Here is an 18,031-nt window from a genome sequence, read left to right on the forward strand (position 1 = left end):
TGTCGTTATTGTTCATATTGCCTACTGGAAAAATGTTCAAACAATAAATTTAAAATATGATCTGTCTAACAAGTGTGCCGTACTGTACAAGGAATATAATTTAATAAAGTCAGGAAGGTGCATCAAAGAACACGTGTATGTTTCCTGTTTTGTGTGCAAGGGGCCAATAATTTGAAAACATCCCAAAGGTAAACTTTATCCACCACTGGCCAGATGTATATTCTTTGGATGTGGTGTGGTGTTTCAATGAATGTGAGTTTCAAAGGCAGAGAAGTTTTAATGCCAAGTCTATTGTCATTGTGAGACAGTATTGCTTTGTTTAGCAGATGTTGATTAATGTTTGTACATTGTGCTATAAAATGTAAAATTAAAATCCAAATCATTGTAGAAGTAAAGCAGTATGCACACATTAGTGATCATGGTAAATGGGGCGAAATAGCCAGGTAATGGGACATTGGAATGGCTGCAGTGCAGGGGGACTCTGGTGTCATATTTTGGTTGTCTTTTCTTAAGTTTGCGTTTGAAAGCTGGTATCCCATAATTCATTGGTTCATAGATTAGTACTAAGCTAACTGCCCTTATGAGCCATTTTAAGCCTAGCCAATTATCCCATTCCATTGCAGTGGGCGGGGGTTACATAATTATGTATGCAAATTTTATGTTAATCAGAACACAGATTTGTACCTATTTTTCATGGGCTTTGTCCAGACTGTTGATGTTTCCAGGTTGAGATGTAGAATTACAACCTATGCTTTAGAGACATCCCTGCCCACCATGTTCTAACGCAATATAATTATAAAGCAATGAGCAGCTGCAGGTTATCTCTTCTGATGAATGTGATCTTTGAAAGTGAGACCAACACAAGGCACTCTATAATCAGTCCTTTTACAGAAACTTCCATGGCAATAATTTTTTTTAAGAATGGCATTATCAAGTTATCCTATATTGCTGTTTTACCTGGAACATTTTGAATGTGAAGGGCAGTTCACTGTTCCACTATCACATCATACCAGTTTAGCAACTATGTACTGCACAGAACACTGTACAATAGTACACATTAATAGTTTCAGTTAACACTGTCCAATGGAGAGCTTCATACCATGAACTGTGACATGGTACAAATGGAATATTACCTTTCATAGGTAGGTACTAGGCTATTGGCCCCTCGGGCCTATATAAGCCTAGCCAAAAAGGTACCCTGGCTTTTGCCACCCAAGAAAATTATTTTCCTGTGCCCCTGTCGAACAGAGCCACAGAAGTGATCCCTGGGATGAATTTCCTATTTCCCATCCAATCATCAATATTTTTCTTGAAAAGTGCTAATGAGGAGCTTTGTTTGATATAGATAGGTAGTTTGTTCCAGATGGGAAGTCTCTGGGACAGGAATCTATCCCTCCAGCATGTTCTGTTTATTGTGGTGACAAGGTTTATGTCCGTAGAGTGTGTAGCTCTGAGGGGATTGGGATTTCTTTAAGTGGAGCATATCCAACAGCTCTGGGTTTGACATAGTTTTGTATGTTAGGCAGAGATCGCCTCTGAGTAGGCGATATGCGATGGAGTAAAGCTGGAGTTTTTTGAGACTGTCTGCGTAGGGCATCTGTTTGAGGCCGGTAATCCTCTTAGTGAAGTATTTCTGCGGCCTTTCCAGTTGTTGTAGAGGTCTTGTGAGGTACATCAAAAGGGGCATTGTTCTCTATAATGAGTCTAATGAGTGATGAGTAGAGGGGAACAATTACCTCTTTTTTCCTGGATGAGAAACCTTTTGTGATGAGGTGTGCCACATAGGATTTCCTGACTACTGTGGCAATGTGATTATCAAAGGAGAGGCTACTGTCCACCTGTGTCCCAAAGTCTCTTATCACACTTTTGGTGTTAAGTAGACTATCGCCTATGTGGTAGTTCATGGGTACAGAGTTTTTACCAAAAGGGATGACCATGCATTTTTTGGCATTGGGCTTGAGGCCATGGCTTTGACACCAGGCATCTGTCTCAGTGAGGCCCTTTTGTAGGATGCCCACAACACTAGAAGTTTCAATTATGGCTCCTAGTTTGCAGTCATCTGCGAACTTCATTAGCCAAAGACCTTCTGTGTTAGCCTGTACTTTAGAGAAGTAGATACCAAACAGGAGAGGACCCAGGATTGAACCCTGTGGTATTCCACTTGTCACTGGTCTGAAGTCGGATTTGGAGTCTGCTACTTTCACAGTGTGGGTTCTGTCATTGAGCCAGTTGGCAACCTATCTTGTGACATAGGGATTTATACCTAGTTTAGTAAGTTTATCTATAATTCCAGAGTGGAGGATGGTGTCAAAAGCCTTGGCGAGATCTAGATAGGCTGTGTGAACCACCTTACCCTTATCTACAGCTTTGGTGACTACTTCAACGAAGTCCATCAGGTTTAGGAGACATGATCTGCCTTTTACAAACCCAAGCTGGGTGGGGTCCAGAGTTTGGAGATTACCAATGTCTTTGTTTATAAGTTCCACGATGATATGTTCCATGTCCTTGCAGACCAGGCTTGTCAGGCTAATGGGGCGGTAGTTCCCGGGGTCCATGTTGGATCCCCATTTGTTGAGTGGGATAACCATCGTTGTGCGCCATTCAGTGGGCACAAAGCCTGAGGTGAGGCTATGACTGAGCATGGTACTTAGGTGGGAAGCCAGTTCATTCTGTAGTTTGTGTAGAACGCAGCCTGGGATGTTGTTAGGTCTCATGGATGCCATGTGCTTGGCTTTGGAGAGTGTTTTTTTTTACCTATGCAGCCGTGATTACAGGAACTTTGCATTCTTCCAGTATAGAGATGAGCCCTTTAGGGGGTGAGAGGGGGGTAAAGTTAGCACTGAAGCTATCTGCCAGGATGTTGGCAATATCAGTTGGTTCTGTATATTTAATGCCATTGTACTGTAACTCAGAGCAGATCTGAGTGTTGCCATTGAGATTCTTGACACAGCTATAGAATGCTTTGTGGTTATCTTTAGAAACAGTGGCGATTTTGTTTTCGTAACTAGCTTTGGAGGATTTTATGAGGGATCTGAGCTTCTTGCTGAGGCTGACCAGGGAGTTCCTCCAATCATGGGATTTTACTCTTTTTTGCAGCAGTTTCTTTCTTTTGTTGTAGAGTTTGTTTATGGCAGGGGACCACCAGATTGGTTTCTTTTTTTTGGAGGATAGCATCTTGGTTCTGTTAGGGATAGCACGATCCTTGCACTCGTGTAAGTGCTTATAAAGTTCTAATCAGCATTATTACTTGAAAATGAACCCTGATATTACATAAACCATTCAACTTCAGCCTGCCTTTAGAATGCTGCATTAGGGAGCCTGCAGACACCCTTCCTAAGTGCTATCTTCAAATCATTTCTATCCTAATATGTTCCCATTACTTCGAGTAGCTATAAGGATAATCCATCAGTGTTTTTACCCCTCTTCTCAGAACTCACTCACAGAAAAGATGAAAGTCTGGTTAACATGTGAACCTTTTACATCCAAAATTAAAAGTATACTATCAGACAGCCAATTACCTAACTGCGTAGATATTTTATGATGAAGTGCTTTAAGCAAGAGAATCAAAAACAGTGAGAGTTCAACAATGGCTGTGGGCCTGCAGGGAAACAGGCAAGAGTTTTAGTGGTCCTTACAAGCCATCAAAATCTGTTTCTATATTTAGTTGCCTAGTCTATAAAGCACCGAATTGTACTATCAGTATTTCTGATTTATGTTCTCTACATAATTCCCGTAAAATGAGCAGCTTAGATCTTGGTTATAAAAATGTAAATAAAAACAATTTATTTTTTTAATTATTTTACATTTGTTTACCGGGAAGGCTCAACTGGACAAAATGTCCTTTTTCAGTGGAGGCCCAAGGAAAAAAGCTCCACATCTGTAAATAACCGTTAAGATACATATACAACGTGCAGATACAGATACTGATTCAATCTCAGATACAAGTACAAAATGAAAATACATGTTATACATTTCACTGATAAAAATCATATAGTCTAGACAGGGTGCAAAGAATAGCAGTACTATCATTGTAGATAGGAAACAAGCAAGTTAAGTATACAAATGCTTAGTAGGGGTAGACTATTCAAATACAAAAATAACAGGTTTGTTGCTTTAGCTGCCTTAAGACATCTATTTCCTAATCAAGGTTTGTGCAAGAGCACACCCAGGAATCATATAGGTGTGATTTGAGAATTTTTATTTAAAGCTGGAAGTGTTAGTAGTAGTTCTGATATTTAATGGCATGGAATTCCAACCTCTGGCTATGCAACTGGTGTAAAGGGAAACTCCAGCTGCATTATTAGATTTGGATATATTTAGAAAGGATTTGTTAGTGGAATGCAATACCCTGTCATTGGAATAGTGCATTATCAGATTTTGAAGTACTGGTATTTTTTCTGGTTGATTTAGTATTCGATGGGTGAGGGTGAGTTGATTACAGGCAAGTAGATTAGGTAGTTCGAGCCAGGATAGTTGTTTTAAAGCCAAACAATGATGGGATCTGAAATTTGTTAAGGTGGCAAACTTTGCAATTTTATTATAAAAAGTTTTCAGTTTTGCTGGGTCAGATTTCTTAATGTTTGTAAGAATTTGTGAGGCGCACAGTAGCATAGCGATAATATGTGTTCTTGCTATAGTGGCCTTTGAAGATTTATTTAGAAAGTGTTGATTTCTGTACAGGGTTGCTATTTTTTTGTGAACTTTTTTTACGGTTTGTGATATGTGTTATATCAAATTTTATATTATGGTCAATGACCACTCCAAGTAATTTTTTTGGGAAACTGGAGAAATAATTGTATAGTTTAATGATGAGATACTGAAGGGTGAGTGGGCATCTACAGCTCTAGTTGGGCAGAAGAGCATGAGTTTTGTTTTGGTAGGGTTAAGTATTAAGTTGTGCATTGTTTAGACAGAATTCCACAGCATTAAATGACTGCTGGATGATTTTTTGGAGTTTTTGTAGTGTTGGGGTAGCACAAATCAGTGTGGAATCCACATTACTACGAAGGTAAGTGGGGTGGCAGTATGAAGATTGTTAGTAAAGATAATAAAAAGGACAGGGCCCAGAATAGCTCCCTGTGAAACTCCCAAGGTTTGAGGCAGTAATAAAAAGAGATTTTGTTGCCATTTTACAGCTTGCTGGCATCCACTTAAACATTGCTGGAACCATGTAAGTGCAGAATGGCTAAGTTTAAATTCCAGGAGTGTAGTTAAGAGTTTAGAATGGGAGACCGTATCAAAAGCTTTGGACAGGTCAAAGAAGATGGAGGAACCTAAATCGCCATCATTGCAATGGTGGATAATAATATTAGTAAAGTTAACAAGGGCGGTAGTAGTACTATGACAAAAAACATGCTGAATGTTAGACAGAAGACTGATGGAATAAATAAATGAATATGATTCTGTGATCTACTTAATCTAATACACAGGTTCTCAGACTCTTATGATATGGACCTTCCCAAACCATAATTAAGTCACTGAGCCTTCCTTACAGATCAGAAAAAGTGCTTTGGGCTACCTTGTACAAAAACACATACTGTAATGTACAGATGCTGACCAACCCAACACACAAACATCCAACCTTTGGCTTAGTCTGTTATTTTTTTTTGTTATTAATTTGCCAAAAAAGCACAAACTAACTGACTTTACACATAGAAACCATGTTATTTAAGTAGGCAACATTTTTAGACTTGCTTGGGTATCCCTTGAATCAGTTCTGGTCATCCCCACCTCAAAAAGGCTAGACTTACATTTCAGAAACATTGCTAAAACAATAAAAAAAAAAAAAATCAAACGAGCAAACAAATACCATTTCCATGTCTAGACCAGTGTTTCATGTCTTGGTCATTAAAGACATTTAGGATCTCTCCAGTAAACTATTTTGCCAGATGTCATCTAGGTCCCAAGGAGTTTGGAGAAGGCGGCACAGCACTAGCTGTTTAAACTGCCATCTCTGTTCCCTTTTTACAGAGTTGACAAAAAAATAATCTTCAAAACAATTACAAACCTTATCTTGACCGCAACAAACCAATTCATACATTTCCAGCAATTATTGCTTCTCACTCAATAGGTTTCCAAGTGTTTCAGTCTCAAATTTGCCTTCTAAACCACATTTAGAACTTTATATGCTCATGCTGAAAAAAAATCTTAAAATACTGTAAGCTGAACTCTTACAGTCTCAATTCATCTCTTAAGTAGGAAGCGGCTCATACACACCTCAGCAGTAAAATGGGCTCAGGCTTCCTGGCAGCAAGGCATTTCCCTGTAGTGCATTTCATTGGGGAGACATGGATGAAGTGACATTCAGCTGCAGATACAAATGGTGTTGCACTTCCCTGTGGGCAAAGAAAATCACATAGTGCCATTCCTACAGCTTCAATAACCAAATGCACAGGAGAAATAATGTCCATGGTCCCCAAGGCATCAAGAGACATGACCATTTGGGTTATTATTCATATGACTATTGGTTGAATTGTGTGCTCTTATCATTAGTATATTTTTCACTTCACCTTGACTTCCTTGAGTTCCATTTGCTTGGTTAGTTAGCAAGCATACTGGGCTCCATATTGGTAATAATGTGACTTCTCAGTATTTACTGCAGCAATGTGGTTATGCCTGCAATACTGATATTAATTCTCCAGATGTTTCAAAGTTACACACTGTGCAGTTAATGGCTATTTGAGGATTACTTGCCAATTTAAAAAATATATATCTATTTACAGAGTGTAATGAGAATATAACCAGTTAACACAGGGATGTTAAGTAAAATTACTTGAATCGAGTACTGACACAGCACTGTTGTACAAAACATATGGATGAGACATTCAGCTAACTTAAGTGAGGAGCATCAGTTTTTACATTCCAAGATATGCGAGAAGAGAAATTTTCCATACTGTAATTAGGCTTACACAGTTTACGGTAATGTCATTCCCATACCTTATGTCTAGAAAATCTGCAGCAGTATAGTGTAAGAAGGCTGATGCAGATAACCTTAATAATCTCTTGGGCAACTGAACACTTTTTGCAAATATCACTGATCATCAGGCTGAACATAAAATTTAGTGTCCAGCAATAATGATACATTAAACTGTACTCTGGGATTGACTGAGTACTAGTATCATTACATTTCTGACAAACTTAAACAAACAAAAAAAATACATGTAGTCACATCTTGGGTCAGTGCAGCTGAGGGAATGAGCCCTGACTGCAACCCAGGTGACCATGGTTCAGTTAGCGGCCCCACTATTGCAACAGCCAGACAATTAAGGTGAGTAAAGAAGAGGACATGCCCAACTGCCTCTTGCTTTAGGGGAACAAGGGAGAAACATTCAAGGAGATCAAACTTCTTTGGGGGAGACCAGGGGAAAATACATCCACTACTGGTGGGTGGGGTTGTCTCCTAACTTGTATCCCTAGTGGAAATGAGGGACTGCCCAGCACTGCCAACCCATCGCTCAACCCCTCTTTCCTCAAGGTACCAGAGTGTGTATGCAGGATGGCTGCCTTAATTATGGCCTCATTAGGTTGATCTGTGTTCCACTGATGGGGAATGAATGGGCACATTGGCTGGTAGGGGTCTGATAGCAGATAGCGGGACAAACTGTGGAAACATTTTTTTTATATAAAAAACAGGGTTGTAGCCTGGCCATGGTCAGCTGTAGTGTTTATGTAACATGCTAAGCTCTATAAGTTAGTTCTGATAGGTAATGAATTTTATATGGTGTCTCCTTTTTGTTATGCCCACCACAACAAATCATTTCCAGGCAGAGTGGAAAGTCATTTTCAGTGTATGTGGTATCAACATTCTTTTCTGACAAAACTATCAAAATAGTACATTTTAAATCAGCTACATCAAGGGTGGCAAACAAAGACGAGGAATCATTATGTTTATGTTTATGTTTAAAGAAAAATTACTCTTCTGTAAGCTGGAATGACCTCAGAGTGAGAATTTACAATTAAGTAAGGATGGTGAAGCAGGAGTCTTGCCCATGTGCAATAACGCTTAATTTAAATATTTGCTTGGACATCTGTTCTCCCCAGAGCCATATGTTTAGAATCTGGATAGCATGACTTAAAGTAAGCATAAATACCACATTAGGAATAAAAAGAAAATTACTTCTTAAGGAAACTCCATCTTTGTGGAAAATGATACAAGGTTGACCCACCATATGTACCTGCAACTCAGACACTCTTCTTGCAGAAGTCAAGGCTATCAACAAAATTGTTTGCCATGTTATGAACCTCAACTTAATCTGATAAGTTGTCTCAAACAGAGCAAGAGTTACTTTTTCCAATACAAAGTTAAGATCCCAAGTAGAAGCCACCTGTTTTCTAGGTGAACAGGTATGCAGAAGTTCTTTGAAAAATCATTTTAACGCAGGATGCATTGAAAGGAAAGGATCCATGGGCAGGCAGGCTGAAATGACTGTGATGATGCGAGGTACTGCCAAGTTATGCCAGGAGAAGTAAGGCAATGGATGTGTAGCATATGCCATCATAGTTAGCTGGAGTTTTGTAAAGAATTATATGTCATTTGTATATCAAACTGATTTGTACAGGTGCTTGTGATGAAAATGTATTTGTAAAGCTGCTTGTGTTAAAAATGTACCAACAGTGGGTCCCACTGGACAGAAAAGAAATACACCTGTATATCAGACTGTACTGTTACTGCTGAAGTGAAGACATTGTAACAGTGGATACTGGAACAGAAAGGTTAATCTCAGTCCAGCTAACTCTCAAAATTGTCTGAAATTAAATGACCTGGTTTAGGCCAGAGACAAAATGTCTGTGAGAAGCCTGGCTTAGCAGCTCTGTAGGAAGAGTGGAAGTGTTAAAATTGCTTTACAGCTTCCAGATGCTGTAGCACATCTTTGCAAAGATATATTTGTGTGTATTATGACACATATGTGCAAGATCCTGGCTCAAGTTTCTAGTAAAAGGGTAGGGTGGGAAACTGAGTCAGGTGTCTAGATGTGATGCCATTCTATAACCAGCACTGAAGTGATATTTAGATGTTAGTGAGAGATGTCACTCAGCTCTCTGTTTGTGAAACCTGACAAAGACAGACAAATCATCCACATAATCTTACCTGGGGACAGTAATTCTTTAGATAAGTTAAGTATTGTTTTTCTGCATCTGGTTGAACCTTTCCATCTGTGTTATTTTTTAATATTTCCTGTGACTGAAACTGTGATGTTTACTGTAAATCGATATTTAGTATTGTCATGTTATTTTATTGGTTATTAATAAATATACTTAAATGTTTCATTGTGGATGGTCTTTTAGAGAATATTTTAACCTTTGAGAGTACTTATATTTATTTGGTGACACTGTGGCCGCTCCTGAAAGCCTTGCTGTTTGGCCAACATTAGCACTGGTATTAGTATTAATTTTACCCAGTATAATTGGGTACCTGGCAATATCCTTAGAGTAGCTGGCTTTGTGGATGTTCTGGTGGCAGTGTATCTACCTTACAGCCAGGGCATAGTGGGTAAATTTGTGCTAGCCTTTCCCATGTGTGTGTGTGTTTTGTGTGTGTGTGTGTGTGTGTGTGTGTGTGTGTGTGTGTGTGTGTGTGTGTGTGTGTGTGAGAAAACCAAAGCTCACAGACAGTGTGTATGTCAGCTACTTTGAATATGGACACAGAGCACTGAATTCACAGAGCAGGTGGTGGAGGACTTGGCTTGGAACACCCAGCTAAGGACTTAACTCTATAGCTGTGTCAGTGGGGAGTCTTATTTGGGGCCTAGAGAGAGGGAAACCCAGCTCCAGAACTGGAGTGTGCTCCATGTGTGCTCTTAAGAGAAAATGTGCTTGGTGCAGGGAGCTGCATCTGGAAATACTGTATGTATTTATCTTTGTTCCAAGTGAATGTCCCTCACTGGTGTCAGAGGTGAGGATTGAGGCCCCTTGATTACTGGCCCAAAGGAGAGACATCACAATGACCAACAAATGAACCTTGACAGATGAGTAAGAAAGACCAGAGAATAACAGCTCACACAAATATTGTCAAACCACAGAAATACTAACCTTCAAAGGATTCTGGTCCTTAACTAGGCAACAACTATAAAAGCTTCCTAGCAGCAGGTTTCTTTGCCTACATTAATACCTACTACATGTTCTCAAGGAATGGGTGCCTGAAAAGCACTAAAACTGTACTACCTAGGCAGTTGGTTAAAGTTATTTTAAGTTGGAGTGTATCAAACAACCCCTGTTTTGTGTGTGTGTAGGCCAAGTATGTGAGGAACCTTGTGATAATTGTCCTTTGCTATTCCCAAAAGAAAGGAGAACCAGAAGGGAGTCACAACAATGATCTAAGGAAAGTCCAAATAAATCTTCAATCCTGGATATCAGTAGAAGGGGTAGAAAGGCATACAGGAACATTCCTCTACAAGGAAATGAAAATGCATCAGTTTTCCAGACTAGTTTTCAAGGAATCGTGAGGTAGAATTTTGCCAATTGTTTGTTGTAAATAGAGGTGAAAAGATCTGCCTGATGTGTTCCCCCAAACTGGATCAAATACTGGAATGCCCCCAGATTAAATTTCCATTCACAAAGAATGTCCTGGTTCTGCTTAGCTTGTTGGCCTGCAGAACGAGACTGTGCTTAATTGCTATATCCCAGGCTACCGTGGCTAATCTGCACAGAGGGTAAGCTCTGGATCCCACCCACTCACAAGTTTGTTTATATACCACATCACTATGATGTTGTCTATAATCACCTGCAATGGCCCAAGGGACCACAGATGACAGAGTTAGGAGCGTTTATGACTGCCAACATCTCTTTTATGTCTATGTATTTTAGTCCTTTTTGTTCCAAGGACCCTGCACTATTATTCCTATAAAAATTGCTCCCCAAGCAAAGAGGCATCCATAGTTGCAGACCTTACTGGAGCTAGAAGGGAAAATGGGAGACCTAGATTCAGATAGAACTGGTCTTTCCACCATAGCAGTTCCCTTTTTACAAATCCCAAAAATGTAATTTGGAATGTAAGGGAATGTTAAGTTGGGACCATACATATTTTAGGTGCCACTGAATCATTCACATGTGGACTCTGTCTAAAGGAATCATAAGAATCATGGATAGCACGAATCCTATCATTCTGAGGAACTCTCTTGCTGAAGTCATGAATTCAATGGAAAAACTCAAAAACAGATCTACAGATCGACTTTATCTAGAAGACAATCAAGGAAAATAATAATGTGAGGAGTCAAACAAGACTTTTGAATATTCTCTTGAATCTCCAGTCTGAAAAGAACCCTTACCCAGGTTACAGACTGCTGATACATTGAAAAAAACTCTCCAAATACAAGCAAGTTAATAACGTGTAGCCTACAATAGCTATCACTGGAGTTAGACACTTTGTGAACACCCAAGGAGCAGTGGATAACCCAAAAGGCAATGCAGAAAACAAAGTATAACTCAGTCACAGAAACCCTTAAGAAACATGAAATCTGATGTTACAGGAATGTGATCAGCATCCTTTAAATCCAGAGTTACTAAATAACTGAAAGGGGGAATCAGTGCTAATGGGCCATGAAAGGATAATATTTTGAACTTTGGGAGACATGATTTAGAAGGAATGAGGCATCGTTCTTTTGTACCAGAAACATTCTTGAATAGAAACCATTCACCATCAGCGAAAGTGGGACAGTTTCTATTACCCCCTGAGTCAACATATGCTGAATGATGGGGAAAAAAAGTCTGATCTGGTGGATGAGGAGAATTCCCTGAAACTCACTGTCACATGTACCCCTAATGGATAACTCTCAGAACCCATTTGTCTGAGATTACTTGTTGCCACAGCGAGAGAGAGAAATATAAAAGATACAGACAGATTTTTGGGGAGATTTCAAGGTTTGCCACAGTGGGGAGGGGGTTTACTAATTGCAGATCGTCATTCAGACTTGTTGGAGTGTCCTTCTTTTTAGGAAGCTCCTCCTTTCTTTTTGGAGCCTTCATGCCATTATTTTTTAATGTCTGCTTGGCATGGGGTGGGTGGGTTTAGCAGAATGGTTAAGGTTTTTATCTCATATGTACAAGGTACAGAGTTTGGTTCTGGCCATGGATTATTGGCCAAGCTTAAAATGTCCCTTCAGTGTGTATAGTCTAGTATTCTCCTATAAACTTCGTACGTTCATAGGAAGTTTGCTGTGTACGCTTGTGTTGTCTTTTTATAAAGAAAAGGTGCTGAGATCGGTGTAAAACCTTTAACAGACATGTAGAAAGAAGGCTTAAAAATCTGAATCACCCACTCAGATTCCCTCTCTTATCACACTTCCCTAAAAACAACTTCCCATCTAAAGTAGAATTCAAAGCTTCCATTTTAACATTCTCAGGTAAATTCCAAGCACATAACCATGCAAACCATTTCATAATAGTTCCAACAGCAGCTGATCTGGAAGAGACATCATCTGAATCATAAGCACACTTCAAATAGGGTTTGGTACAGCTTATGTTAAGAGAGAGAGTGAGTGTGTGTGCGTGTGCATATATACACGCACATGTGAGAGAGGGGGCTAAAGCTGTGGTAAATTATGTAATAGCAAGTTGTCTAAATCAAGAGCATGTGGCTGTTCTGCAAAGGTTCCAGGAGCTTTAAACCAAATTCTTAATTTCTTTGGCATTTTATGTAACACTGTTGGGAAGGTGGTTCCACAGTTTAGGGCCTACAAAGGGGTATATACATGTTCGGTGGATAACAAACTACTGGGTCTGCATTACTGCTGCATTTCTTGGCCTGCAGCATGGTTAATACTGGGTATGTTCTGACAATTTTGTTGCTGAGGATTTTATGTGCAACATCGGTACACCTGTATGGTGTTGTACTGGCAGCCAGTTTGCACTTTTAAGAGTGATGCAGAGAGAATGAAATGGCAGACCCTTCTGGATAAACCAATTCTAATTCCAGTTAGAATTATATTATCTTTGAACTGTTGTGTGATGCTGACCTGGCATTTATCACTGAGACCTTGAATGAAAACTTTTTGTCCTTACATTTGGGCATCTGTGACCCCCAAGTTTCTCAGCGATATAAAAACCTAGGATCAATGGGCTCAGGAGTGAAGCTACGATCTGTTGTTGCTCAATGGAGCTATCAATTCTTCAGGGTATACCAATGGCAAAATATCAAGCTGTGGATTCCTCCTTATGTACTGTGCACCCAGCAGTATTAGGGCATTGCTCCAGAAATCTGCACATTTCTTTGTTGGTTCAATTTCAGATTCACCAATATGCTTTGTTTAGAATGACTAACATTTGGGATGGTGACAATTCTGCATCTTATTTATAAATTCCGCAGTATTACGAAAGGTTTTGGATTTGCTAAGTTCAGTTATTCTGTTACCCATACACAAAGCCATACTCTTGACTTTGTGTTTCAACCTCTGATGCGATGATCAGGAACCACTACAGTTCATTCAGTTCATGGTGTCCTTATCCCCAGTTACAGCTCCCAGTCCTGAACTTGGGGAATGCAAGAGTTTAAATTAACAACTGATCAATTTGTTTCTACCTTCTGCTACTTCCTTTCGGTGCTAAGACATTGCAGACCAAATTTGTTTATTTTCATTTGCTGACTGGGAAAGTCTGACAGTACCCCTTCTGGAGGTGTGTCAAAAAGAGGGCACACCTCTGTATCAGGAGTATGTGAGGTCTCTTGGCAGTGACACGGAGTCTACATCAATAATAGGGTGTAGAGGTTAGGCCACATCCATAAAATACCCCAATATCTGCTAGAATGACTCCTCCATGATTGGCTCTCTTTTCACAAGGAATGAATGGGTTGTGAATGGCTCTCACCCCATGAGGAATGGGCCATTAGACTGTGGGGAGCTGATGGACAGCAGACAGAGATACCAAGAAATAAAAAATAAAATAAATAAATGGACACAGATGCACTACTCATTCTTCAGCATCTCAGCTGTAACAAAACTTTGACTTTTCATAGACTGCCTTTGCTGACACTAAGTATGGACACCAAAGAGCGCATAAAATGCTCACCGTCTGAGGGCGACCAAATGCTAACTTCTCCCGCACCTCTTTAGAAAGAGAAATGTTGAGGGACATGTAGTCCAAGTTGTCAGGCAACCTTAATGCTTCATCCTTCTGAACCTCCTCTATCTCCTGCTGCTGCTGTTCCACATGCATCTCATAAACTGCTGTGAATTAAGAATGAGAAAAATATTTAGTTAAGCTGCATAAAGATAATTTAAGTTGGGTATTATTTGTGTAAAGAAACAAGTCTGTCCAACAAAAGATTAATATAAGACTAAGTAAATCATATAGGGTTGGTGCAGCTCCCTTTGTTCCATGAAGTCTCCATACAGATTCCAGCAGTGCAGTAGGAAAAAAATCAGTCAGTTATATATAAAATAAGGAACTTACTGCAGTCAAAAAACAACTGATTGTTATCACAATCATAATAATCACAAGTGGGTAACCAATTAAATGTTGGGACTCTTAGTCCCGGAAAACAGGGACAGAATGACTGAAAATGTAGACCTGTATATACAAAGTCTATGTTTGTCATTTATCAGAATCTTCCCTTTTCTCTGAGGTATCTGAGTTGATAAAGTACAAGGACTGTTGGGGGGAAGTTTACCCCATGCATTGAGGGAGGTGCAGGGACTTGCCCTCCTGAAAAAAAAAGGTTTAAAGGAGAAAGTTGAAGTTTGATATTTGCACTTTTCTTGTATTTTTCTCTTTACCCCCCCCCCCCCCAGTTTTGCGACTTGACATAGCCCCAACATTTCAACAGTGAGCTTCAAAGGTTTCCTAAAATAGGTACTAGTTTCATGTGATAAAGATATTCCAGCTACCAGTGACATTAATATAACTAGATACTGTTATTCTAAATTTAAGCTGGATTATATCACCATGTACTATAACTGGAAAATAAATTAATGTTATACACACAATGAATATGGAACTATTTTGTTCATGAAATCTGCACTTGCCACTAATGTCATAAATATAAAAGTGAGTTTACTCAAATAATAAAATGTTATCATCAAAGGATGCAGGGCAATTAAAGAGGTGATTCTGGACCTAGACTAATTCACTATGAAAGGCGGACATATCACAAGAGGTAAATACATTACTTGATGCAAACTCTGTTAATGCACACCAAGAAAACATGCAGGGATAATCACTAAAACATGTTTATTCCCCTTGCATTCCCCCATTTGAAAGACTTCACGCCCCCTTACCTGTACATACTAACTCCCACATCATCATAGAAAAGAGAAAATATCCATTTAGGGTGAAACATGGCTTGCAAAACTGACATCTCACCATACAGCCAAAACAAAGTTAAGGCATTCCAAGACCTGCCACTTGGGGAATCTGTCTCAAGTGCCATGTTTACAGGTGATGTACACTCTAAACAAATGTGCATATCCCATTCCAAACAGAAAAAAAGTTATGGGAGGTAACTTACATAGGAATATCTTTACAAAATAAGTGAAGACATACCTTCTATTTTTAATCTCTGTGCCAGTCTTGGTTGTTCAATGAATTTCATTAATGACTCTGGGAAGGCTCTAGCTAACAGCGACGCATCAACACCTTGGTATGTCAGCATGTCAAATGCACTGGAATATTAGGAAAATGGTTTCCCATTAACAAAATAAACCATGTTTCTTATACACTGTAAAAGGTGATAACTGTAAACAATCCAGCTGGTTCTACTTAGATTTGTCAACACAAAGTTGAAGTCAGCTGAACCCTCTAAAACAGTCCATATCAGATTTCTCACTACTTTGCCACTATAAGCACTCATGTCTTACAAACTATACCCACCATTTACTTACCATACATTAGTAAAGTGGATGAAAAAAAAACAAAGTGGATGGATTTTCAGCCACAAACCAGGAGTAAGAACTGCACCATAAAGGTAGAAATAAAATGCCAGTTACACTGATATTAAACTATGACCAAACTAACATACTTACATGACTGGACATAACAGAAACATATTCAGTATACCAGCACATGAATGGCAAGCTAGAATCAGTACAAAATTAATTAATATGTTAATTAATCTTAATTGTAAATTAAGCCAACTCCAAAACAAAATGCTAGCAGAATTCATTACTGAAGTATGCAGCTTAGATGATACTTCCCAAACATTTAGACTAGAAGAAAGACCATAGACTTGTCTTAAATTATGTTTTGAATGAACAGAAAAACAAAATCTGTCAGTGAGTGGGTAGATATTTCAAAGGTTTAGTTATTGATTGAGAGATCTTTGCTGTGATTAAAAATGTCAACAGTCAGAGTAAAGATTTGCTATGAGATGCAGCAGGAGTACATGACCATGGTAGGTTAAGCAAAGAAGAAATACCGACACAGGACAGTAACATTTGAAGCTTGGTTAAAAAAAATGGTATGCAGTGACATGGAAGTTAGCAAACTTTGGTTAAGATTTTGCAGTGGTGCTGCAGCTGATGAGTGTGTGAAGAATTCTGATTTTTCTCTGAACAAGTCTCTAGTGCAGTGACACTGGTGAGGCTGTTGACAGTATAGAGGGATACGGTCCATTCTGTTACAGGGATGAATACTCGTTTTCCTGATATAAACCCAGTGGCAGAAAGTGAGAGATAGAGTATGCACATTTAAGATGATCTGATAGCGGATTGTTCAAGTACACAAAAAGCTAGGAAAAGGCAAGTTAAATATCTTTGCCACAGTCCAAGGCACTGAAAACTGGGGATTGCTTCAGCTGCCACAGCTTAGGAACATAGCATTTTTATTAAGAACAGCTAAAAGCTGGCCTTATCACCAGGGGTGGCTCGTTCCCAAGCTGCACAAAAAAAAAGAGAAAAAAATAAATAAAACAACAAACACGAGTCCCAGACCTTTCCCAAGTCCAGACTGCTGCTGAACCAGTCCGGAGCATGCGCAACGAATCTGGACTGCTGGTGTGTATGAAATGCACCAGTTAAATATCACTGGTAGCTAGACTCAAACTCTGTACCTTGGGAGCAGGCAGCAAGAGCTTGAATTCCCTACCCACCACCACTTGTGAAATTTTTGCCTCATATTTTTGTTCTGTTCCTCATAAAATCTGTGGTTTTCTGGATTTTGAATTCACTAAATAAAGACAGGCATTTGAATTTCAGACTTCATATTCTTCAGAAAGTACATGGTAACACAAAACCTTTTATTCTAGCAATTTTCTGTTTATAAGATCAATATTTGAAATATGTCCCCATTTTTGGGGCTGTATTCCCTCAGTACTGGCTTTGTCCAGTTTTTTTTTTGTGCTAAGAGGTTGACAGCTATGGTGAGAACTGAATTCACTAAATGATAGCCATTTAAGTTTCAGTCTACCCATCTTTCAAGAAACAGCTGATTTGGCATAGTGGTACGTTGCTCTGACTGTAGTGCACAGGGTTCTGAGTTCAAGACTTGGGAGTGAAATGCATGGTGATAGCACAGCATTTTATTCTAGAAACTTTCCAAGATTATACAACCAATGTTTAAAATGTACCCCTAGTTTTTGGGCTTTTGCCCCCCCCAATAAATTTTGGCTTTTTCCAGATTTGTTGTGCTTCAATGCTGAGAGATACAGTTGAATGTGAAGTGGATTTTACAAGGAGCTGAGAGCTTGAAGAGAAGTTTAGCACTGCTTATGCTAAGCCTGCTTGCATTGTTAATAGCACAACAGGTAGTATATTTGCTTTTGATGCAGAAGGCTGTGGGTTATACTCCCACAGTATATAGATGCATTGCTGATACAGTGTTGTGTTGTACTTTTTAAAGGGGGTGGATGCTGCAGTCCTGAGAATGTCCTCTTTGGTGGAGATACCTAGTAACGATGAAACTGTTTCAGTTTGCCATCCATTCCCTGTTGCAATATTACTAGCTTATCGTTTTTTAATGTAACCTAGGCAATTTATTCCTAAAGGGCAACAAGCACTTTTTTGTAGCTGAAACAATGAAATATAAAATTGTTTGCTACCAGCAACCTCTTCGTTAGTTACAGATCTCTTTAAAGTGGAATTATTTAGATGATTATTATTTAGAT

The 18,031-nt window shown here is 39.1% G+C and overlaps 1 protein-coding gene across 5 annotated transcripts in view; it reads right to left on the bottom strand.

Annotated features, from left to right (window-relative positions):
* MTO1 (mitochondrial tRNA translation optimization 1) overlaps window positions 1–18,031 on the bottom strand; it is a 399,278-nt gene that overhangs the window by 36,258 nt on the left and 344,989 nt on the right. For 3 of the 5 annotated variants that reach the window (XM_044069378.1, XM_044069380.1, XM_044069379.1), the window contains exons 11-12: window positions 15,475–15,593; window positions 14,002–14,159 (exon numbers count right to left, since the gene is read on the bottom strand). The exons of 1 other annotated variant lie outside the window; for it this stretch is intronic. In XM_044069378.1, coding sequence (XP_043925313.1) covers window positions 14,002–14,159; window positions 15,475–15,593 — 277 coding nt within the window. The remainder of the gene's footprint in view (window positions 1–14,001; window positions 14,160–15,474; window positions 15,594–18,031) is intronic. One more of the 5 variants, XM_044069381.1, reaches the window with a different exon arrangement.

The sequence above is a fragment of the Protopterus annectens genome, chromosome 4.part0 (genome assembly GCF_019279795.1).
Source record: "Protopterus annectens isolate FY-2018-M chromosome 4.part0, PAN1.0, whole genome shotgun sequence".
Taxonomy (NCBI): Eukaryota; Metazoa; Chordata; order Ceratodontiformes; family Protopteridae; genus Protopterus; species Protopterus annectens.